The 16205-nt window shown below is 49.7% G+C and overlaps 6 protein-coding genes across 6 annotated transcripts; 2 read left to right on the top strand and 4 right to left on the bottom strand.

The window, feature by feature from the left end:
* Positions 1 to 1095: 1095 nt before the first annotated feature.
* On the top strand, positions 1096 to 2052 carry N7443_000404 (uncharacterized protein; the record flags this gene model as incomplete). Its single annotated transcript, XM_056880460.1, has 1 exon — positions 1096 to 2052. The coding sequence occupies one exon, from the start codon at positions 1096 to 1098 to the stop codon at positions 2050 to 2052; it is 957 nt and encodes a 318-aa protein (XP_056745698.1).
* Positions 2053 to 2349: 297 nt separating this feature from the next.
* N7443_000403 (carbon-nitrogen hydrolase family protein) lies at positions 2350 to 3649 on the bottom strand (the record flags this gene model as incomplete). Its single annotated transcript, XM_056880459.1, has 5 exons — positions 2350 to 2523; positions 2585 to 2629; positions 2686 to 2898; positions 2964 to 3454; positions 3502 to 3649. 5 exons carry the CDS (start codon positions 3647 to 3649, stop codon positions 2350 to 2352), a joined length of 1071 nt encoding a protein of 356 aa, XP_056745697.1.
* Positions 3650 to 5016: 1367 nt separating this feature from the next.
* N7443_000402 (uncharacterized protein) lies at positions 5017 to 7075 on the bottom strand (the record flags this gene model as incomplete). The annotated part of the gene is made up of 5 exons (XM_056880458.1): positions 5017 to 5285; positions 5361 to 5480; positions 5542 to 5687; positions 5740 to 6103; positions 6274 to 7075. The coding sequence occupies 5 exons, from the start codon at positions 7073 to 7075 to the stop codon at positions 5017 to 5019; spliced, it is 1701 nt and encodes a 566-aa protein (XP_056745696.1).
* Positions 7076 to 8266: 1191 nt separating this feature from the next.
* On the bottom strand, positions 8267 to 9285 carry N7443_000401 (lipase family protein; the record flags this gene model as incomplete). The annotated part of the gene is made up of 3 exons (XM_056880457.1): positions 8267 to 8939; positions 8989 to 9157; positions 9207 to 9285. The coding sequence occupies 3 exons, from the start codon at positions 9283 to 9285 to the stop codon at positions 8267 to 8269; spliced, it is 921 nt and encodes a 306-aa protein (XP_056745695.1).
* A 1440-nt stretch (positions 9286 to 10725) lies between these two features.
* On the bottom strand, positions 10726 to 13473 carry N7443_000400 (protein arginine N-methyltransferase; the record flags this gene model as incomplete). The annotated part of the gene is made up of 4 exons (XM_056880456.1): positions 10726 to 11019; positions 11089 to 12614; positions 12668 to 13292; positions 13357 to 13473. 4 exons carry the CDS (start codon positions 13471 to 13473, stop codon positions 10726 to 10728), a joined length of 2562 nt encoding a protein of 853 aa, XP_056745694.1.
* A 328-nt stretch (positions 13474 to 13801) lies between these two features.
* Positions 13802 to 16184, top strand: N7443_000399 (DEAH-box ATP-dependent RNA helicase PRP43; the record flags this gene model as incomplete). The annotated part of the gene is made up of 3 exons (XM_056880455.1): positions 13802 to 14082; positions 14142 to 16008; positions 16062 to 16184. The coding sequence occupies 3 exons, from the start codon at positions 13802 to 13804 to the stop codon at positions 16182 to 16184; spliced, it is 2271 nt and encodes a 756-aa protein (XP_056745693.1).
* Between the last annotated feature and the right edge of the window lie 21 nt (positions 16185 to 16205).

Raw genomic sequence — 16205 nt, 5'->3', positions numbered from 1 at the left:
GTATAAATTTACAGTCATAAAGCTCACGTCAGCAATAATGCTAGAGGTTCCATTGCGGTAATGCGATAAAGTGTACTATAGCAGCTCTAATCTTGCAGTTAAAGCTTTGTTTGATGCCGTGCTATAATGGGTTTCGAGTTTTCTATTTTGGCGTTCTTCTGAGTTTCCGTTTAATTGTTTAGTACTCAAAGCTGATCAAATTCTGCAGTAATACTAATAAGCGCAGTTTGACTAGTTATATCAGCGACAGTTTCTTTTCAATTTTCTTAGTGCAAGTATTTCGACGTACGAAAAGAACGTGATTTTGGAGATTGAGTTTATTTACCTCGACTTGCTAACGTGTGCATCCTCTGGCCATTAGCACCAATTGATATAAGCGAACTAGATTTCATGAAGGATCAAATTCCTCTCATTGTCTCCATTCGTACTCAACCCATCTCTGATTGACGAAGCAACAAAACACTCACAATGATCTTCTTTCTTCCTGGGCCAAGGTCTGTCTTGCCCTATCCCATCCACACCTGTACCGATTCCGACCTGACTAACCTCTATATTCCCCTTGTATATGCGTTGCATTTGGCTTGAGGTGACTCATCCAAACCAGGGGCTTTTCTAGTAAAGGTTTTACGATGGGCGGAGATAGATTCGGCTTTAGATTACTTCAACATAATATCATATTGCTCCGCTGCTTTGCTTCCGCTCTTTTGTCACCGCACTACAAATTGTTTCAACTAGCTTCAAATCATCATTTAATCTATCATGTAAAATTTAACTCGTGCAATGAAAGGAGTGTACGAATCCTTGGAAATTAATTTATCAGGCGAGATATCCATCTAATCCTGTAGCTACATATCTTGATGCAATCCCTGCGGAGCTAGTGAGGATAGGAAATGTATGCGAGCCAATCAAAACCACAAGTACCACCAATGAGTGAGCCGAAGCCAGACACTCGGTGTGCTCCCTGACCATCCTCCCCGCACTAATCCCAGCCGCTTCAGCCTTGCAAAATGAGCTAATGATTATAAAGATCGAAAAGATTTTTCCCATCTTACCATTCTCTGTTTTCTTTGAATCATACTATGAGTCCAAATCAAAATGGCGGAAGTGAAATTTGTTGCCCTCCCAACCAAGCCCTCGGCGAAGCTGAGCTACACATTTGAAGCGCCCGGGGCCACCTCAAATCCCGCGCTCGTCGTCTTTCTAAATGGTATCGGCCTGCCGCAGGACCCCTGGCACTCTGTCATTTCCCAGTTGAAAGATCTCCGCAATGACCAAGGTCGCAGCCTCCCAGCCTTTTTGACCTATGATCGCTTCGGTCAAGGGCAAACCACAGACCGTGATCCCGATGACGCAGGCGCGGATGATCCATCTCACGGTCACGACTGTCTAGCTGCAGTTGAGGATCTCCGTCAACTGCTGGTTTGGATTATACAAGAGAATATGGGCGTTTCCGACGTGAACTCAGTCAACCTTATCCTAGTTGCCAACTCTGTCGGCTGTGCTTTGGCTCGTTTGTATAGCCAGGAATACCCTAACACCGTTGCCGCCCTACTCCTCCTTGATAGCGTGCTTGCAAACTCAGACTTCGTCTCGATTTTCCCCGACCCAGATGCACCCGACTTTGATCCCGCTCAACTGCAAGGTCTTCCAGCCGAAATGATCCGCGCAGTCCGAGCTGGCGTCCGTCGCGTGTTCCACCCGGACGTTGGGAACAAAGAGGGTCTCAGTCGGCGGAACTTGGCTAAATTGCTGCCGGAAAGTGATGGACCTCTGCTTAAGGGTCCTGCGGGTCACGGCCCTTTCGTTACTGTTGTTGGCCACGACTTCGACACATTTGCCGAGGAGTCGACCCAACTGGGGGTCCCTAAGCCGGTGACAAATACTTTTGTCAATCCCTTCTGGCATCGATATAATGAAGCATTGGTGAACATTACAGAGGCAGAATACAGGAAGGGCCCGATCTTGGCACCTAATGGGAGTCATTTTGTACAGAGAGATAGCCCCTCGTTTGTGGCGCAAGAGCTCGACGAATTATTGGAAAAGGTACTATAGGGTGTTAATTTATCAGTTACAATTCTGAGGGTCATTGACTGGTAGAGTACTAAAGACCCAGATAGGCCTGTCCCAAAATTGCAGATAGAGAGTGGAATTTCAATTGTGCAAAATATAAAATGAATGCTACACCGGCTAAGCTTGCATTTATTCGGGCGCAAGGTACTGCGACGATATTCTAGATCAGAACACAATGTCAGAGCTCCTCGGAGAGATGAAAAGCAAAACTTGTGACCAATCTCTCACTAGAAGTCGCAGATATCTTGAGCTTTTGTTGTCCGAATATTTTTCTCCGCTTTAGCTCTCATTGGAATCGGCAGTAGCAGGCTCCAGCGGGGTGGAAAGGCCGACGCGATCAGCGGTGCGAGTGTAAGCGACACCGCCATTGATTCGGTCCTCATGAACAACCAAGTCCTTGCGGTTGGTGTCGACAAGAAGACGGATGAGATCCGGGCGCATGTAGTGGCCACCCTGTTTTAAAGTATCAGTACCAGAGCTTATTGAACATATTGGGAATTAGCAATTGACTTACAAAGTCAGCCAGAGACTTGGTTAGGTGAATCTCATCAAGGTCGATCTGCCATAGTTAGTAAATGCACATCCTCTAGTTATTTCCAGGTTTGAACAACTTACATCCACAAAGAGAAGACCCTGGAAGTCCTTAGCTGGATGGGGAACAAGGTTCTGTCCATCTGGTCCAAAGATACGTCCGTTACCGTTGTAGATGTTAGGATCCTCTAACTCCTTTCCGGGGGGAGTGTTCAGCTTGATACCCTCGGCAGTGATAGTTTGCCAGGGAGCAAGAGTGAAAGATCCTGTCTCAATGGCATAGGCAGGTGTAACAAGCTGAGCCGTCTTGTCAGTCATCAGGTCAAAGATCCGCATTATAAATGACAAAGATAAAAACTCACGTCCGCATTCGCCTCCGCGATGTTGGTGTAAGGATCGGGGTATTTCAACGTCTCCTTTCCAGGGTACAATGGCCAAGCAGCAACGTGGACCTGCTCACCCAGAGATGCGGCGTAAGCTTTCATAAACGGGTTCATGTTCTCCCAACAATTCAAGTGACCGATGCGACCGATTTCGGTGTCCATGACCGATTCGGTGGTGTCACCGGTGCCATCACCAAAGACAAGGCGCTCGACATGAGTGGCGCGGATCTTGCGACGGTGGTTGATGATCTCTCCAGCAGGGTTGATCATGACCTGAGTGGTGTAGAGACTGGCTAGATCAACCTCGGAGTAACCGAGAGAGACGAAGATCTTGTTGGTACGGGCAGCTTCGCGAATACGGCGCATCTCCTCAGAGCCTGAAGGAAGACTGTTCTCGCGGTATTTTTTGAGAAGCGGCAGGCTTTCCTGGTAGTTCGTCTTCCAAGCCCAGTAAGGGTAGCCGGGGATCCCTAAAACGCATTAGCTAGAAGAGATGATACTCATTTGGTAGACTAACACAGCTCCGGGAAAGCAATGAACTTGCATCCGGCCTTGCCAGCTTCGTCAATCCAGTGGATGGTTCTTCGAGTCGATTCCTCTAGATCAAACCAGCCGGGTTCAGCATTAACAGCTGCAGCCTTGTACTTCTTAAGAACAGGTGCCATGTTGAAGATATCCAGGGTCTTTTATTCAACGTGAAATTGATGTGGTGTGAAAGATGATTTGAATAATAAGTTCTTCGGATAGATACACAGGCCCCTTTTATAGTGTTTGTCCTGAAGATATGACCCGACCATCATCCGTGCGAGCGTAGAGCATCCGCTACACCCGAGTCGGCTGTTGGAATCGGTGGATGCCTCTCAGGTTGACCGGCCCACAGTGAGCAGAAGCCCCAATTGTTGATTGAATCAAGATGTGAGCAGAGATGTTTCACTGTATCTTCGGGGTTTGGTGTACATCACGCCATGGGATATTGGACTTGATGTCACTCGCGATGAACATCTCACTGGCGGGCTATGCTTAGGGAAGTGCCCATATCCCGAACCCAGCAACTGATTGTTAGGAATCGTGCCATTGGAGAGATGGCAATATCTGCACTGACCATATGCTTTGTCGCCGTGGCCGACCTGAATTGTTCCGGGCGGTTGCCCAGATCCCGACGTGGAGCGGGGTTTGTAGATGCCAGCGAGACCTAAGATCAGAGATGTGAAGTATCTCGGTTCGGGATCTATTTTAATTAATGACATGCCACTGTGGGACCGATTTTGAAGATCAGAGAGCGTTGGTCACCGAAGTCTTTCTTGGCAGACCTTGCGTAATGAGGCAAACCCCGGGCAAAGCCCGCCGAGTTTGCCAGGAGGGTTTGCTTGAGGACAGTTAAAGACGATAAAAAAAGAGGTGCACACTCATGGGAAAGTAAATCCCCCAAAACTCTCAGAGTACGCTACATATCTGAGGGTTTCAGCCCCCGAAGAGCAACAAACATTCACCCGTGATGGTCAAGCAATTCCTGGGGCCCAGTTCGGGGCGTTTCTGGAGTCATAGGTCTTCAATGATGTGCAAGTCACCTCAGACATCATTTGCTTCAGCTTGAAAATGAAATTGATCAAATTATTTCAGCAGCTTGCTTATAACACGCGCAGACATCACAAGAACGACGTCAACAGATTGCTTATGTCTCCCGATGTGACATTTCCCGACAACGTGAAGGCTGTTTTTGATAAGTCGTTCCACTCAGCAGCTCATATATATATGTTTTCCATTTCATAGTGAAATTATTGGGTCCGGGACTCGCGGCTGTTAAAATTGGAGATCCTGTTGGGCGAAATTACGTCCCCAAGGCCTTGTCTGCTGGAAAATACCAAGCAAGCATGATCCTTTCGTGATTACTGGTGGTCTAGGAAAGGTCCAGCATGAAATTGATCTGCTCCGCAAAGGAGTTTCGACAAAAAATATTGTCATTGAGGTATCTGGGGAGCATAAGAAACTTGCTGGTCCAGAAAACAGAATTGATAGTGTCTGGACGAAGATCTCATGACCGAAACCCAGGTTCATCATCCTCGAGAATGGAGTTTGTCCGTCCAACCACAACACCAGTACTCATTTCCGTAACTTGAGTGTTCATTCTTTTGATTTCTTCAAGACTCTTGTCAAAACTCTTCCAAATGCCAAGCACCGTTTCTATATGTTCAATATCAAGAGATTTGTTCTGGAAACGTGAGATTGTTCGTGCAGTATGCACAGTGTTGGTGATCTCTCTGCCGTTCATCTTAACCGACACAAATGAGTCGATAGCATCGTCTAGATCCACACAAGACTCATTACTTAGAATTACTTTCAAGATTTACATCCAGAGTTTATATCTTGTCTCAAGACCGGGCGGAGTATATTTCAGAGCGAGATGAATGCGAGATTTCATGGCTTTGTCAAAGGACTTGATCCGATTAGTGGTGAGGAAAACGATGCCGCTGAAGTATTCTAACTCTTTCAGAAAAACTAGACAACCAGGATTTAATTTTTAATAACGTCGCTTTAAGACTTCGGTCTGCTTTCTTACCGGCAACAAGAGCGTTTCGGTGTGCGCTGGCTCCATGATCCTCTCGAGCCTCCAGGAAAACATCCACCTCGTCCATCAAGACGACTGTTTTCCATACGGTCGCATACTGCAGAAGCAGCTTGAGACTGCGCTCAAAAGCCCACGGACTGCTTATATTAGTTCATATTTCAATCTATTGCTGAAGTCCTCTATACGTACTTGTCCGACTTATTCAACTCTCCTAGAGACGCCATCATGAGAGCCCTTCTTGTGCCTTCGGCCGCAGTCTCTGCTTTCAGTGTCTTTCCAGAACCGGGAGAACCATGTAGAAGAATCACCAGGCCCTTGCCTTTTTGCAAAATTTGGTCTCGCGAGTCATCGGGGTACGAGTGGGATGTCACCAGAGACTGAAGAACGAGCTTTTCGTGATCGCCAATGATCAATGAATCCCAAGCATTTTCTTTCCATTGAACCTCACGTATTTCTTTGATAAAAAATCGGCACCATTCCTTGCGAGGAAGAGAAAATCCAACTTCATATGGAGGGCAGAGCAGCGGGTCGGGTGTCTTGACTTGAACACGGACTGCGTTTGAATATTGGTTCTCATGGAAGTCTTGCGGTCCAACATGACTCTTCCTAAATCTGTATAAGGGAGACAGACTGCATCGAAATCCGCTTCGTGCGGATTGTACCAGCCATACGGAGGCTCTTTAAGATATTATGCTTGACCATCATAAGACATGACTTTTACACCTTTCAATGCGAGGAAACTTTGACCTCGGGCAGTCATTCGCTCTTCGAGATCTTCCTGTTCTTTGACAAAGATACGTGGATAGCACGGAAGGTCAGTGATAATAGCCGGGTTTTCGGCAGCGAAGTCACTTTTTTGGTAGATAAGGAAAGTACGCGAAGCTTCACCTTCCAGGGTGCCATCATGACTGGTGTAAGTGCAGTGGACCTCCATATAAGGACCGCTCTCGAGGGTTTCTTCGTAGGCGGTTTTCTTACATTTCAGAAGCCAGGGATGGCCCATGAACTCTGTGTATACCAAGTCTCCGGGACGGAAGATGCACCATGCATCATAGAATGTGATTTGGTTTTTCCGCAGCATACTCAGGAGTCGATCACGTTCGGGACCAATTTCGTTATTCATGAAGTCGACCAATAAGTTCAGGTGCATACGCTCATCTGCATCTTTCGTTGACTTTCGAAGTTGGTCCAATTCCTTCCAATAGTGAAGCAAGATTTGGAACGGGCTTTCAAGCTCAAAAGGCTGTGTAAAGTCGGCTGGAATAGTTGGGTAGGAACCGATCAAATTTTGAAAGACTTGAAGAAGTCTGGTAGAATTGACTTGCAGAGTTGTCTTCTCAAGTTGGTTTTTCTCTCCCAAGAAACGATTGACAATCAAAGCATAAGAGCTATCTTTATCGCTCAACTCAGCCTGGCCGAATGGGTTTGAAATGGGGGTAATAGAGACGTCTCCATTCTTCGTTTTGCTGTGACGGTATGCTTTGAACTCGCATTTTTCTCCGGTCAGGCTCTTTGTGGTGTCCATCTTGCTTAATTGAAGTTTTGATTTTCGGAAAGAGGTGCTGGGGGCTATTTGTGCCCTTTTATCCGCTTGCTGTCCGCTTCGGTACGATACATGGCAATAATAAAAAAAGACGCGCGCTACGCGAGCTGATCCTTGGTTGACCTGAGGCTCACGAGGCGACACAGACAGCACAGGGACAACACAGGGACAGCACAGGGATAACGCCAGCTCAGCCCCATTTTGAACAACGTGACACAATCAACCCGGCTACATTGACTGGCCAAGTAGTGGCCTGTCATAGCATACAGCTTGTGCCTCCTACGCAAATTGCAGAACTAGGGCGCTTCAGTCAACGATGGCGCATAGTTGGAGGCCAATATTTCAGGCAAAACCGATTGATGACAAAATTCCGGCACTGCTTGCACTGCCTATAGTAATGCGCTGGAAGATTCCCAATGAGGGTGGATGGAGGAGATGGAATCCGCAACTTGATGAAAAGTCCACAGACCTAAAGCGCGGGGGTGATTATATTCGGATGCTGCGTGGCAACTTTGTGGATCAATACCTCTTTGAAGTACCCGTCCGAAGTGGGTTGAACTGGACTCGAAAAGCTTTCTTGAGTTGCTGTCCGTTCGGCCATGCCCAATATTTACCGAGCAAGAAAGCAAAGAGACGTTCATAGCCCACGATTTGATCAATACCGTCGATCCCGAACATGTGTGTCTAGTGGTCTTTCCTTGCCGGCATTGATGTTAACCCCCGAGAAAATTCGTGTCGTCCCTTTCATGAGGAGTATACGCTTCAATCATGATTCGTTCTGCCATTTTGGTGTGGCACCTTAAGTCACACCTGTCTTACAACCCCTGCGGCTGTCCCACACGTCGGGGACGCCCTCAGCGAACTGGCTATCGCCACTACTTCTCAAGGCTCCAGGTAGAACTGCTTTCTAAGATCTGCACGAATTGTACATTGAAACTCCATGGCTTCGCATGTCCCATACTTCATGAGAGGGTTTCAAGGACATAAGCTGAACTTGTGTTTTGTTGGTCGTTAAGTATGTACCACACTCATACACACATATATATAATCATGCACACATTTGTCATAGTAATTTTTCCCTGGCTACTTTATAATCTCATTGTGGCTCTATATCTATATCCAGGATTATATATAAATTAAACTCTCTCTTAACTATGACGCGCTCAGGGATCTTTAGTAGGATCTCTTCCAGGGAGTACCAGCTCCAATGCATCCATCAGCACGCTCAAAGTACCAGTGATGAGCGGAGAAAGCTTCAATGGTAGGAACACCGGTTCCTGTGTTACCCTGCCAGTTGATATCACCGTCGAGAACCTCAATATCGCCAGTGGTAACAGTAACGTTGTTGCCGGAGGTAATGTAGTACTCTGGGCTGACGTGGACGTAACCCATAGCGATAAGAGGCAGCTTAGGGACAGGGTCATTGGTGTGCGTAAATCGGTAATTATTACCCTGGTCAGTGATGAACTTAGCCAGTGCCAAATTAGCCACGCGAGGCGAGGCATAGGCGTATAACTTTGCCGAGGGGTGACCACGGCCTCGGATATCGGCGGCAGCGAGAGTCGCAATGCCAGCGCCAAGGCTGTGACCCACAACAACAAGCTCGTAGTCGGAGTTCGCAGTTACGACTTCGTTGAGATTCTTCAAGACGTCGTCGCGGACCACAGCCCAGGAGTTCCAAAAGCCGAATTCGGCCTCGCAGCTATCGCAGAGACCGGGGTCGGTGTAGGGGAACTCGACATCAGCGATCCAATTGCGGACAGAGTAGGAGCCGCGGAAAGCTAGGATGACAGCCTTGTTGGTGCTGTCTACCGCGATATAGCCCGCAGTATCGGTAGCGGTGGTGCTGTAGTTGTTAGAGTCTTTCCTTTTTCTTGATGGATTGAATAGCCTACTTGGAGAAATCAAAGGCAATCTTGGTGTCAGCTGCCTCGACCTGAGGGCAGTTACCAGCCGAGCAGGCCAGTTTGGTACCAACCTGACCAGCATAGTTGGCTTCACAGTAAGAGGCAGCAGCATACTGGACCCAGAACTTAAACTGAGACAACTCATCGGACGGGACGTCTGAGAGAGAATGAGCAAATAAATGGCATTGTATGGGAAAAGACCATACCTCTAGCCTTCAGCGGGCTCGGGACTGCAAGACCCGGCGCAATAGCTGCAAACAAGGTAGCCAAGATAGAGAAACGCATAGTGGCTGTCTAAGAGGACTTGGTGTGCAATGTCCAATTCGAGGCCCGCGGAACTCTTTATATCTCCCGGGCGTGCGAGGAAAAGAAATTCTCAAGTTCCTGCACATGATATACCGAAAACGGATACTCATCAGGCAGTGGATCATCAAATCCAGGTGTGATTTGACCAAGACTGAGATGATCGACAAGCCAAATAACTAATAGAGAGGAGAACCTCGGCGCATCAGTGGCCTTTCCATTTAGCACCAGATCCATGCAGATTAGATCAAATTCCGCATGCCGAGTCCACAATTACCCAACACCGGCTTTAGCAATGCTGGATAGCTGTAGCATGAATCCAATGGCACCAGCGTGACCACTCCGCAAAATCCAGGGACAAAATCCTCGGTATCTAGGCGGCTTTGCAAATCCCATGTGCCGTTCCCACTATGCGCCGATTTCGACCCATCGGGGCCCGATGGCTGAGCTTGGCATTGGCGAACCGGTGGATGACGATGGGGCTCCACGGGCATTCGACTATTCGGGGATTCGGCCCGAGGAATGCAAGACACCGCCGATCAATCACTGATCATGTGGGTGAATCGGAGGGCCCAGGGTTAACACCCAGCTGGAGCGTTAGTTGCAAGTGACAAGTGGAAGATGTCGCGTGCAATCAAAGCGTGGCATTCCAACGCCACCCGCTCCCGTGCATGAACCACTCAGCTCAATAAGCTCAGGCTTTACGAACCAGTTCGTTACCTAGACACGGAATCTAGGTGACATGAGACGGCATAAGGATTAATACAATCCTTGCAAAGTTACTATGCCTTTCCGCCGATCAGGTCGCTGACGTCTCCAGGTCTTGATGATTGACCCACTTTCGGAATCCGGGATCCTTGTGTCGCGGTCACTCCGAGCTCATCAGATAAACTTTACACGCGGTTGACGGTTCAAATGGCAGGTAAGGCGTAAAACGTTCGCCGAGTGGTGGATCATGTTCCCTCTTCGGAAATGATGCTGCGTTAAAGTATCATTCAAGGTATGTTTCCCGCTTTAGCTAAACTCAAAATCTCGGCTTCTTCGCTTGACGGTATACCGAGCCAAGCACGTGCAAATAGATGTACCAGGGTACCTGCATGGCTAAATTTTAGGACAGAGACATCGTGGAGACTGATTCTTCTAGGCAAATTATTCGACAGCGGTTGGGGAAACGGGTTGGAGTAGGCCAGTCTCTTTTCCTCAGAAACAAGAAGCATCCCGATTTTGAAGACAAACAATGCCTTTCATCCGTATTATCTATATCATCATCGTCGACTTTTATTCATGCCATAGGTCTTGGGTAGTCAAGAAGTGAAGACTGTGAAACTTGTACACACCTAGACAGTGATTATGCTCGCACTTTATTATGGTCATCACTTGGGCATGAACCCAATATTTTGAAATTCATAGATCTGAAGCAAACTACATTAGGCATCCCTCCTTGATACTCGAATGCAAGTCACTCAAGCCCACCCGCACGCGGCGGTAGCCCGAACGAGGACTTCCACGCTGGATATTGTCCTTGCCCTTTAGACTTGCGACACTGGGAGAGACTGAGCGTGCACCACTCATAGCCGGGGTTGTGAGGCTAGGTGCAAGCGAAGTGCGTTCCAAAGCAAAGACCTCCACCATCCACTCGTACCAAACCTTGCGATCGTCAGTCTGGCGGTACATGGTAACCACAATCTCGCCGTTGTCAGGGACGTTAAGAGGTGTCTGTTATAGAAAGTTAATATTTGTAAGAGAATAGTAGCGAGCAGCCAGTTGGATAAGAGAAGAACTCACCTTCAGAGGGAAGTAAATAGGGAACCAGCTGATCATGCTAGCACTCTTCGCGTCCATAGTCACTGGGTTGGTCGAAAGCTCGACATTGCCATATAGAACGGTCTCAAAGTACCCAGCCAACCCGTGGCAGACACCACGGTTCTGAGCGGGGAAGGACAAGCGAGTCTGACGCACGTTATGCGAATTGGAGATGGTGGATTGTGACATGGACTGGGTGGGAATGTTTTTGTTCGGGTGAGAGAAAGACCACGCAGTTTGCACGAAGGGGCTCGGGAATTCAGTGGCGGCAATGGGCGCTGCAGAGCCTGAGGCCCGGTTTGTCGTATTTTGGTTTCCGGCCTCAGCGGAAGCGGGCGAATCGGAGGTGGAGAGGAAGTCGATTGCATGTAGCATGACGACGTATGGTGTTTCCGGAGCCGCTGGGTTTGAAATAGTCTGGTTCATGACATCGGCGTGCAGCTTAGGTGCAGAAACTGGGGTGAAATGGGCTGTGTATGAGGCCGGAATTGAGATACCGTGAACTGGATTGATGAGATCGTTGACTCCATCCAAGCACTCTGGGGAGAGTTCGTTGTCGGCAAATGAGCCAAGCAACTCGGAAACAACGATATCCACGTAGGTGTGCGTGAAAACAGAAGCTTGGGGGTTGATGAAGTCGGAGGCCGGGCCTGGATCATTCTCACCCTTCTTCGGTGTGTAAATCAGGGTGTCTTCGATACCTAGGGATTCGCCGACGCGTTCCTGACTTCCCTGGGCTGCCTGTCGGCGCACGCGGGGTCCTTTCCAGCTGCGCATGTCTGACTGGACCAGCGTAACCTTGTTGTCCCAAATGTTTTCGTTGTGACGCTGTAACAAAACAAACGCGTTTTGGTTCTTCTCAACGGCCCACAGATCTATTTCCACGCCTGCTTGGATACTGGCCTTAATTGCTCGAGTGACCAACGGGCCTCGGCCAGCACCCACAACTGCAAGGATCACCTTCCCGTCCGGGTGCGAGGTAGGTTTCTTCTGTTCCGCCCAATCCCTCAGGGCCTTCTCGATCGCACGCTCATACCACTCATACTTGATTGGGTCTTTTTCAAAGACCTCGTATGTAATGCTTTCCAGATTGACGGTCAGTGGTTGCAAGGGGGCCTGCAGATAGTCCTGATAGCCTGTTCCAAATCGTTCAATCGGAGTTCGTACGGGTTGTCGCTGCTGCAGATTCCTGATATAGGAAAGATGAGGAGTCGGATCGTGGTGTTTCTTGGCACCCGCGCCCAGACTTGGGTAGTCTGAGCTAGCAGTGGTATCCTCGTCCGCATTTCCAAGTCCTGGGATTGAATCAACGTCACACAGAAGTATCCATGGAGGGGCTCGAAGGCGCATCAGCTTTGCGATCAAAGCCTGGTGGCTCTTGGACAGAACAGGGTACCCTTTTTGATTCTTCAAGAAAGTAGAACCGTCAATCGAAAGTAGGTGAACCGGCTCGGAATGCCAGCGGGACTGCACAGGCAGAGGCGGCAATTGCTTGGGCATGGCAAGAGCTGTAGTCAAGTTTAGCGACTGGTTTTTTGAGTACGAAGTGGTCGGTACTTACCAACGAACAGTCTGGAGTGGTATTTGCAAGTCTTCCGAATCAGATCCCATGCATCCCATGTTCCGAACAAATCCACTTTTGGTGATACACCGTCATCCGGTACAAGATACTCCTCTCGAGCATGTGGAGCCAGATCACCCATGGTATCAAGCTCGAGCTCGGGGGTGTCGACCATGCGGAACCAGGTGTGGAATTGGATATACGGGCCCAGACTCAATGCATCTTGAATGGCTCGTGCGTAGTACACCACACCTTCTGAGTGTATGCCGCCGTGATGCAGCTTAGGGCTGGGTACCAGAAGATATCCAATGCCACAAAAAGCAGCGTAGGCCACCTCCAGCATAAAAACCTGACGGGACAGGTCCGCAATCAGTGGGTCAGGTGAGCACATATCAATCCAGCTGCTGATCACACCGACAATCTGGCTGGTCGCATCATTTGGGGTGAGAGTAGAGTCTAGCTTTGACAGCGGCGGCACTACCAACGGTCGCGTATTCTGCGACGTTCCCATAGTTCCAATAGGGTCATACCTGGGCGGCTGCAAATTGGACAAATACGAAGACAGCAATCCCAAGACCCGCGAATGAAAATGCGGCGTCGTGATTGAGACTGTCAACATATCATACTAGACCTTCTTGGTTAGCTTAAAGAGAAAAAATAAACCGCAAACTAAGAGGATGAGAGCTCACGTTGCTTTCATGAACCCTACGGATCATCTGAGGGGTGACCGTCACAGAACGATTGGCCTCATGATGACCGATGCAGAAGGTCGGTCCCGGATCTTCAGAAGCACTGTAGCTGTCCATATTGACACTGGCCTCGTGGGATGTTGGTGGGGGGAAGAGAGTCCGAAGAGGGCCAGGTTAAGGTCGGTCAACCGCACCACAGAAGGAGCTCAAGGCAAGGGTGCAGATACTGCGAATTAACCCTCGGAAGACAATAGAAAGGCCCAAGTGTCAACCCCTGCGTGAATCAATCGCGTCCCTCGATCCCTTTGTGGGGTGCGGCAGAATACATCAGGCGGTGAGTCCCCGATAGGCAGATGGGCGATCGGCGGTTGACTTTCCTATCTGAGTTTTTTTATCGGCCGCCCGAGTTTTTGCTCTTTGCAACCCTCAACTTTCATACATCACTATGGCTGACCGAAGAGACCCAACAGACGGTACGCGAGCTAAACGCCAAAAGATGGACGCCGGCGACCCCAAAGACAATCCCTACCTCGCCCACATGTACGAGGACAGCAATGGCAACGTGAACCACTCGTCCCTGGCGAAGTTCAAGCGCCACCAGACAACGGCGGCGATGGCCAAGAAGGCTGAAGATGGCGAGATCAACCCATTCAGCGGCCGGCCCTTCTCCAGCAAATATGTATCCATCCTGCACGGCCGTCGAGATCTCCCCGTGCATCAGCAGCGGTAAGCCTGTCCCAGGTAGTTCCTAGCGCGCTTTAGACTAACGATGCTGTTTTGCGCAGTGATGAGTTCCTGCAACTCTACCAACAGTCTCAGATTCTGGTCTTCGTCGGTGAGACCGGTTCCGGAAAGACTACTCAGATTCCCCAATTCGTCCTGTTCGATGACCTCCCCCAGACTCAGCGCAAGATGATCGCTTGTACCCAGCCTCGTCGTGTGGCTGCCATGTCCGTCGCTCAGCGTGTCGCAGAGGAAATGGACGTCAAGCTCGGAGAGGAAGTGGGTTACAGCATTCGTTTCGAGGATATGACCAGCCCCAAGACCATCCTGAAGTACATGACTGATGGTATGCTCTTGCGCGAGGCCATGAACGACCACAACCTCACGCGCTACAGCACCATCATTCTCGACGAGGCTCACGAGAGAACTATGGCTACTGATGTTCTGATGGGTCTCCTGAAGGAGGTTGTCGTACGTCGCCCGGATCTGAAGATCATTATCATGTCCGCTACTCTGGACGCCCAAAAATTCCAGCGTTACTTCATGGATGCGCCGCTCCTCGCTGTTCCCGGCCGTACGCACCCTGTCGAAGTCTTCTATACTCCCGAGCCCGAGCAGGACTACGTCGAGGCTGCTATTCGGACTGTCCTCCAGATTCACGCTACTGAAGATGAAGGAGATATCTTGGTGTTCTTGACTGGTGAAGAAGAGATTGAAGATGCTTCGCGCAAAATATACATGGAGGCAGAGGAGATGGTACGAGAGGCCGATGCAGGTCCTCTCAAGGTTTACCCGCTGTACGGCTCTCTTCCTCCCCACATGCAACAGCGCATCTTCGAGCCTGCGCCGCCTCCTCGCCGCCTCGGCGGTCGCCCCGGACGCAAGGTCATCATCTCCACCAACATCGCCGAAACCTCTCTTACCATCGATGGTATCGTGTACGTCGTGGACCCCGGATTCTCCAAGCAAAAGATCTACAATCCCCGCATTCGTGTCGAGTCTCTTCTGGTCTCGCCTATCTCCAAGGCCTCTGCCCAACAGAGAGCTGGTCGTGCCGGTCGTACTCGCCCTGGAAAATGCTTCCGTCTTTATACCGAGGATGCCTTCAAGAAGGAGTTGATTGAGTCAACCTACCCCGAAATTCTCCGTTCCAACTTGTCTTCTACTGTGCTTGAGTTGAAGAAGCTTGGCATTGACGATCTTGTTCACTTCGATCTGATGGACCCTCCGGCGCCGGAGACTCTGATGCGAGCCCTCGAGGAGCTGAACTATCTGGCCTGTCTGGATGACGATGGAAATCTCACTCAGCTCGGCCGTATGGCTTCTGACTTCCCTCTCGACCCAGCTCTTGCCGTCATGCTTATCAGCTCACCGGAATTTTACTGCTCCAACGAGATTCTGTCCATCACAGCCTTGCTTTCCGTACCGCAACTGTTTGTCCGCCCGGCCTCTCAGCGTAAGCGCGCCGACGAGATGAAGGCTCTCTTCTCTCACCAGGATGGTGATCAGTTGACTCTGCTGAACGTCTACCACGCCTTTAAGAGCCCCGAGGCGCAGGCCAACCTGAAGCAGTGGTGTCACGATCACTTCCTCAACCTGCGGTCGCTCCAGTCAGCCGATAACGTCCGCAAGCAACTCCTCCGCATCATGGAGCGCGAGGAAATCGAGATGATCTCCACTCCCTTTGACGACAAGAAGTACTACGAGAACATTCGCCGCGCTCTCTGCGCCGGCTTCTTCATGCAAATCGCCAAGAAGGACGCCCAGGGCAAGAGCGTCTACACTACCATCAAGGACAACCAAAGTGTTCTCCTGCACCCGTCCACTGTGCTGGCTCACGACGCGGAATGGGTCCTTTATAACGAATTTGTCCTTACCACGAAGAACTACATCCGTACCGTGACAGCAGTCAAGCCCGAATGGCTCTTGGTATGTTTCCTCTGTCTTCCCATTTCAAGTATACACCCGCTAACTACGAGCAGGACATTGCTCCCACATACTACGATATCGAGACATTCCCCAAGGGAGATATCCGCTCGGCCCTCATGCGCGCCTCAGAACGACTTGCTCGCAAGGAGAAGATGCGCGCCGAGAAGCGCCACTAGATTTGCTTTCATGGAACAACG

This window comes from Penicillium atrosanguineum, assembly GCF_028827265.1.
Source record: "Penicillium atrosanguineum strain IBT 20685 chromosome Unknown utg000001l_segment0_segment0, whole genome shotgun sequence".
Classification (NCBI taxonomy): Eukaryota; Fungi; Ascomycota; class Eurotiomycetes; order Eurotiales; family Aspergillaceae; genus Penicillium; species Penicillium atrosanguineum.
Note: the sequence above shows the minus strand (reverse complement) of the source record. Positions and strands in the feature narration are given on the sequence as shown.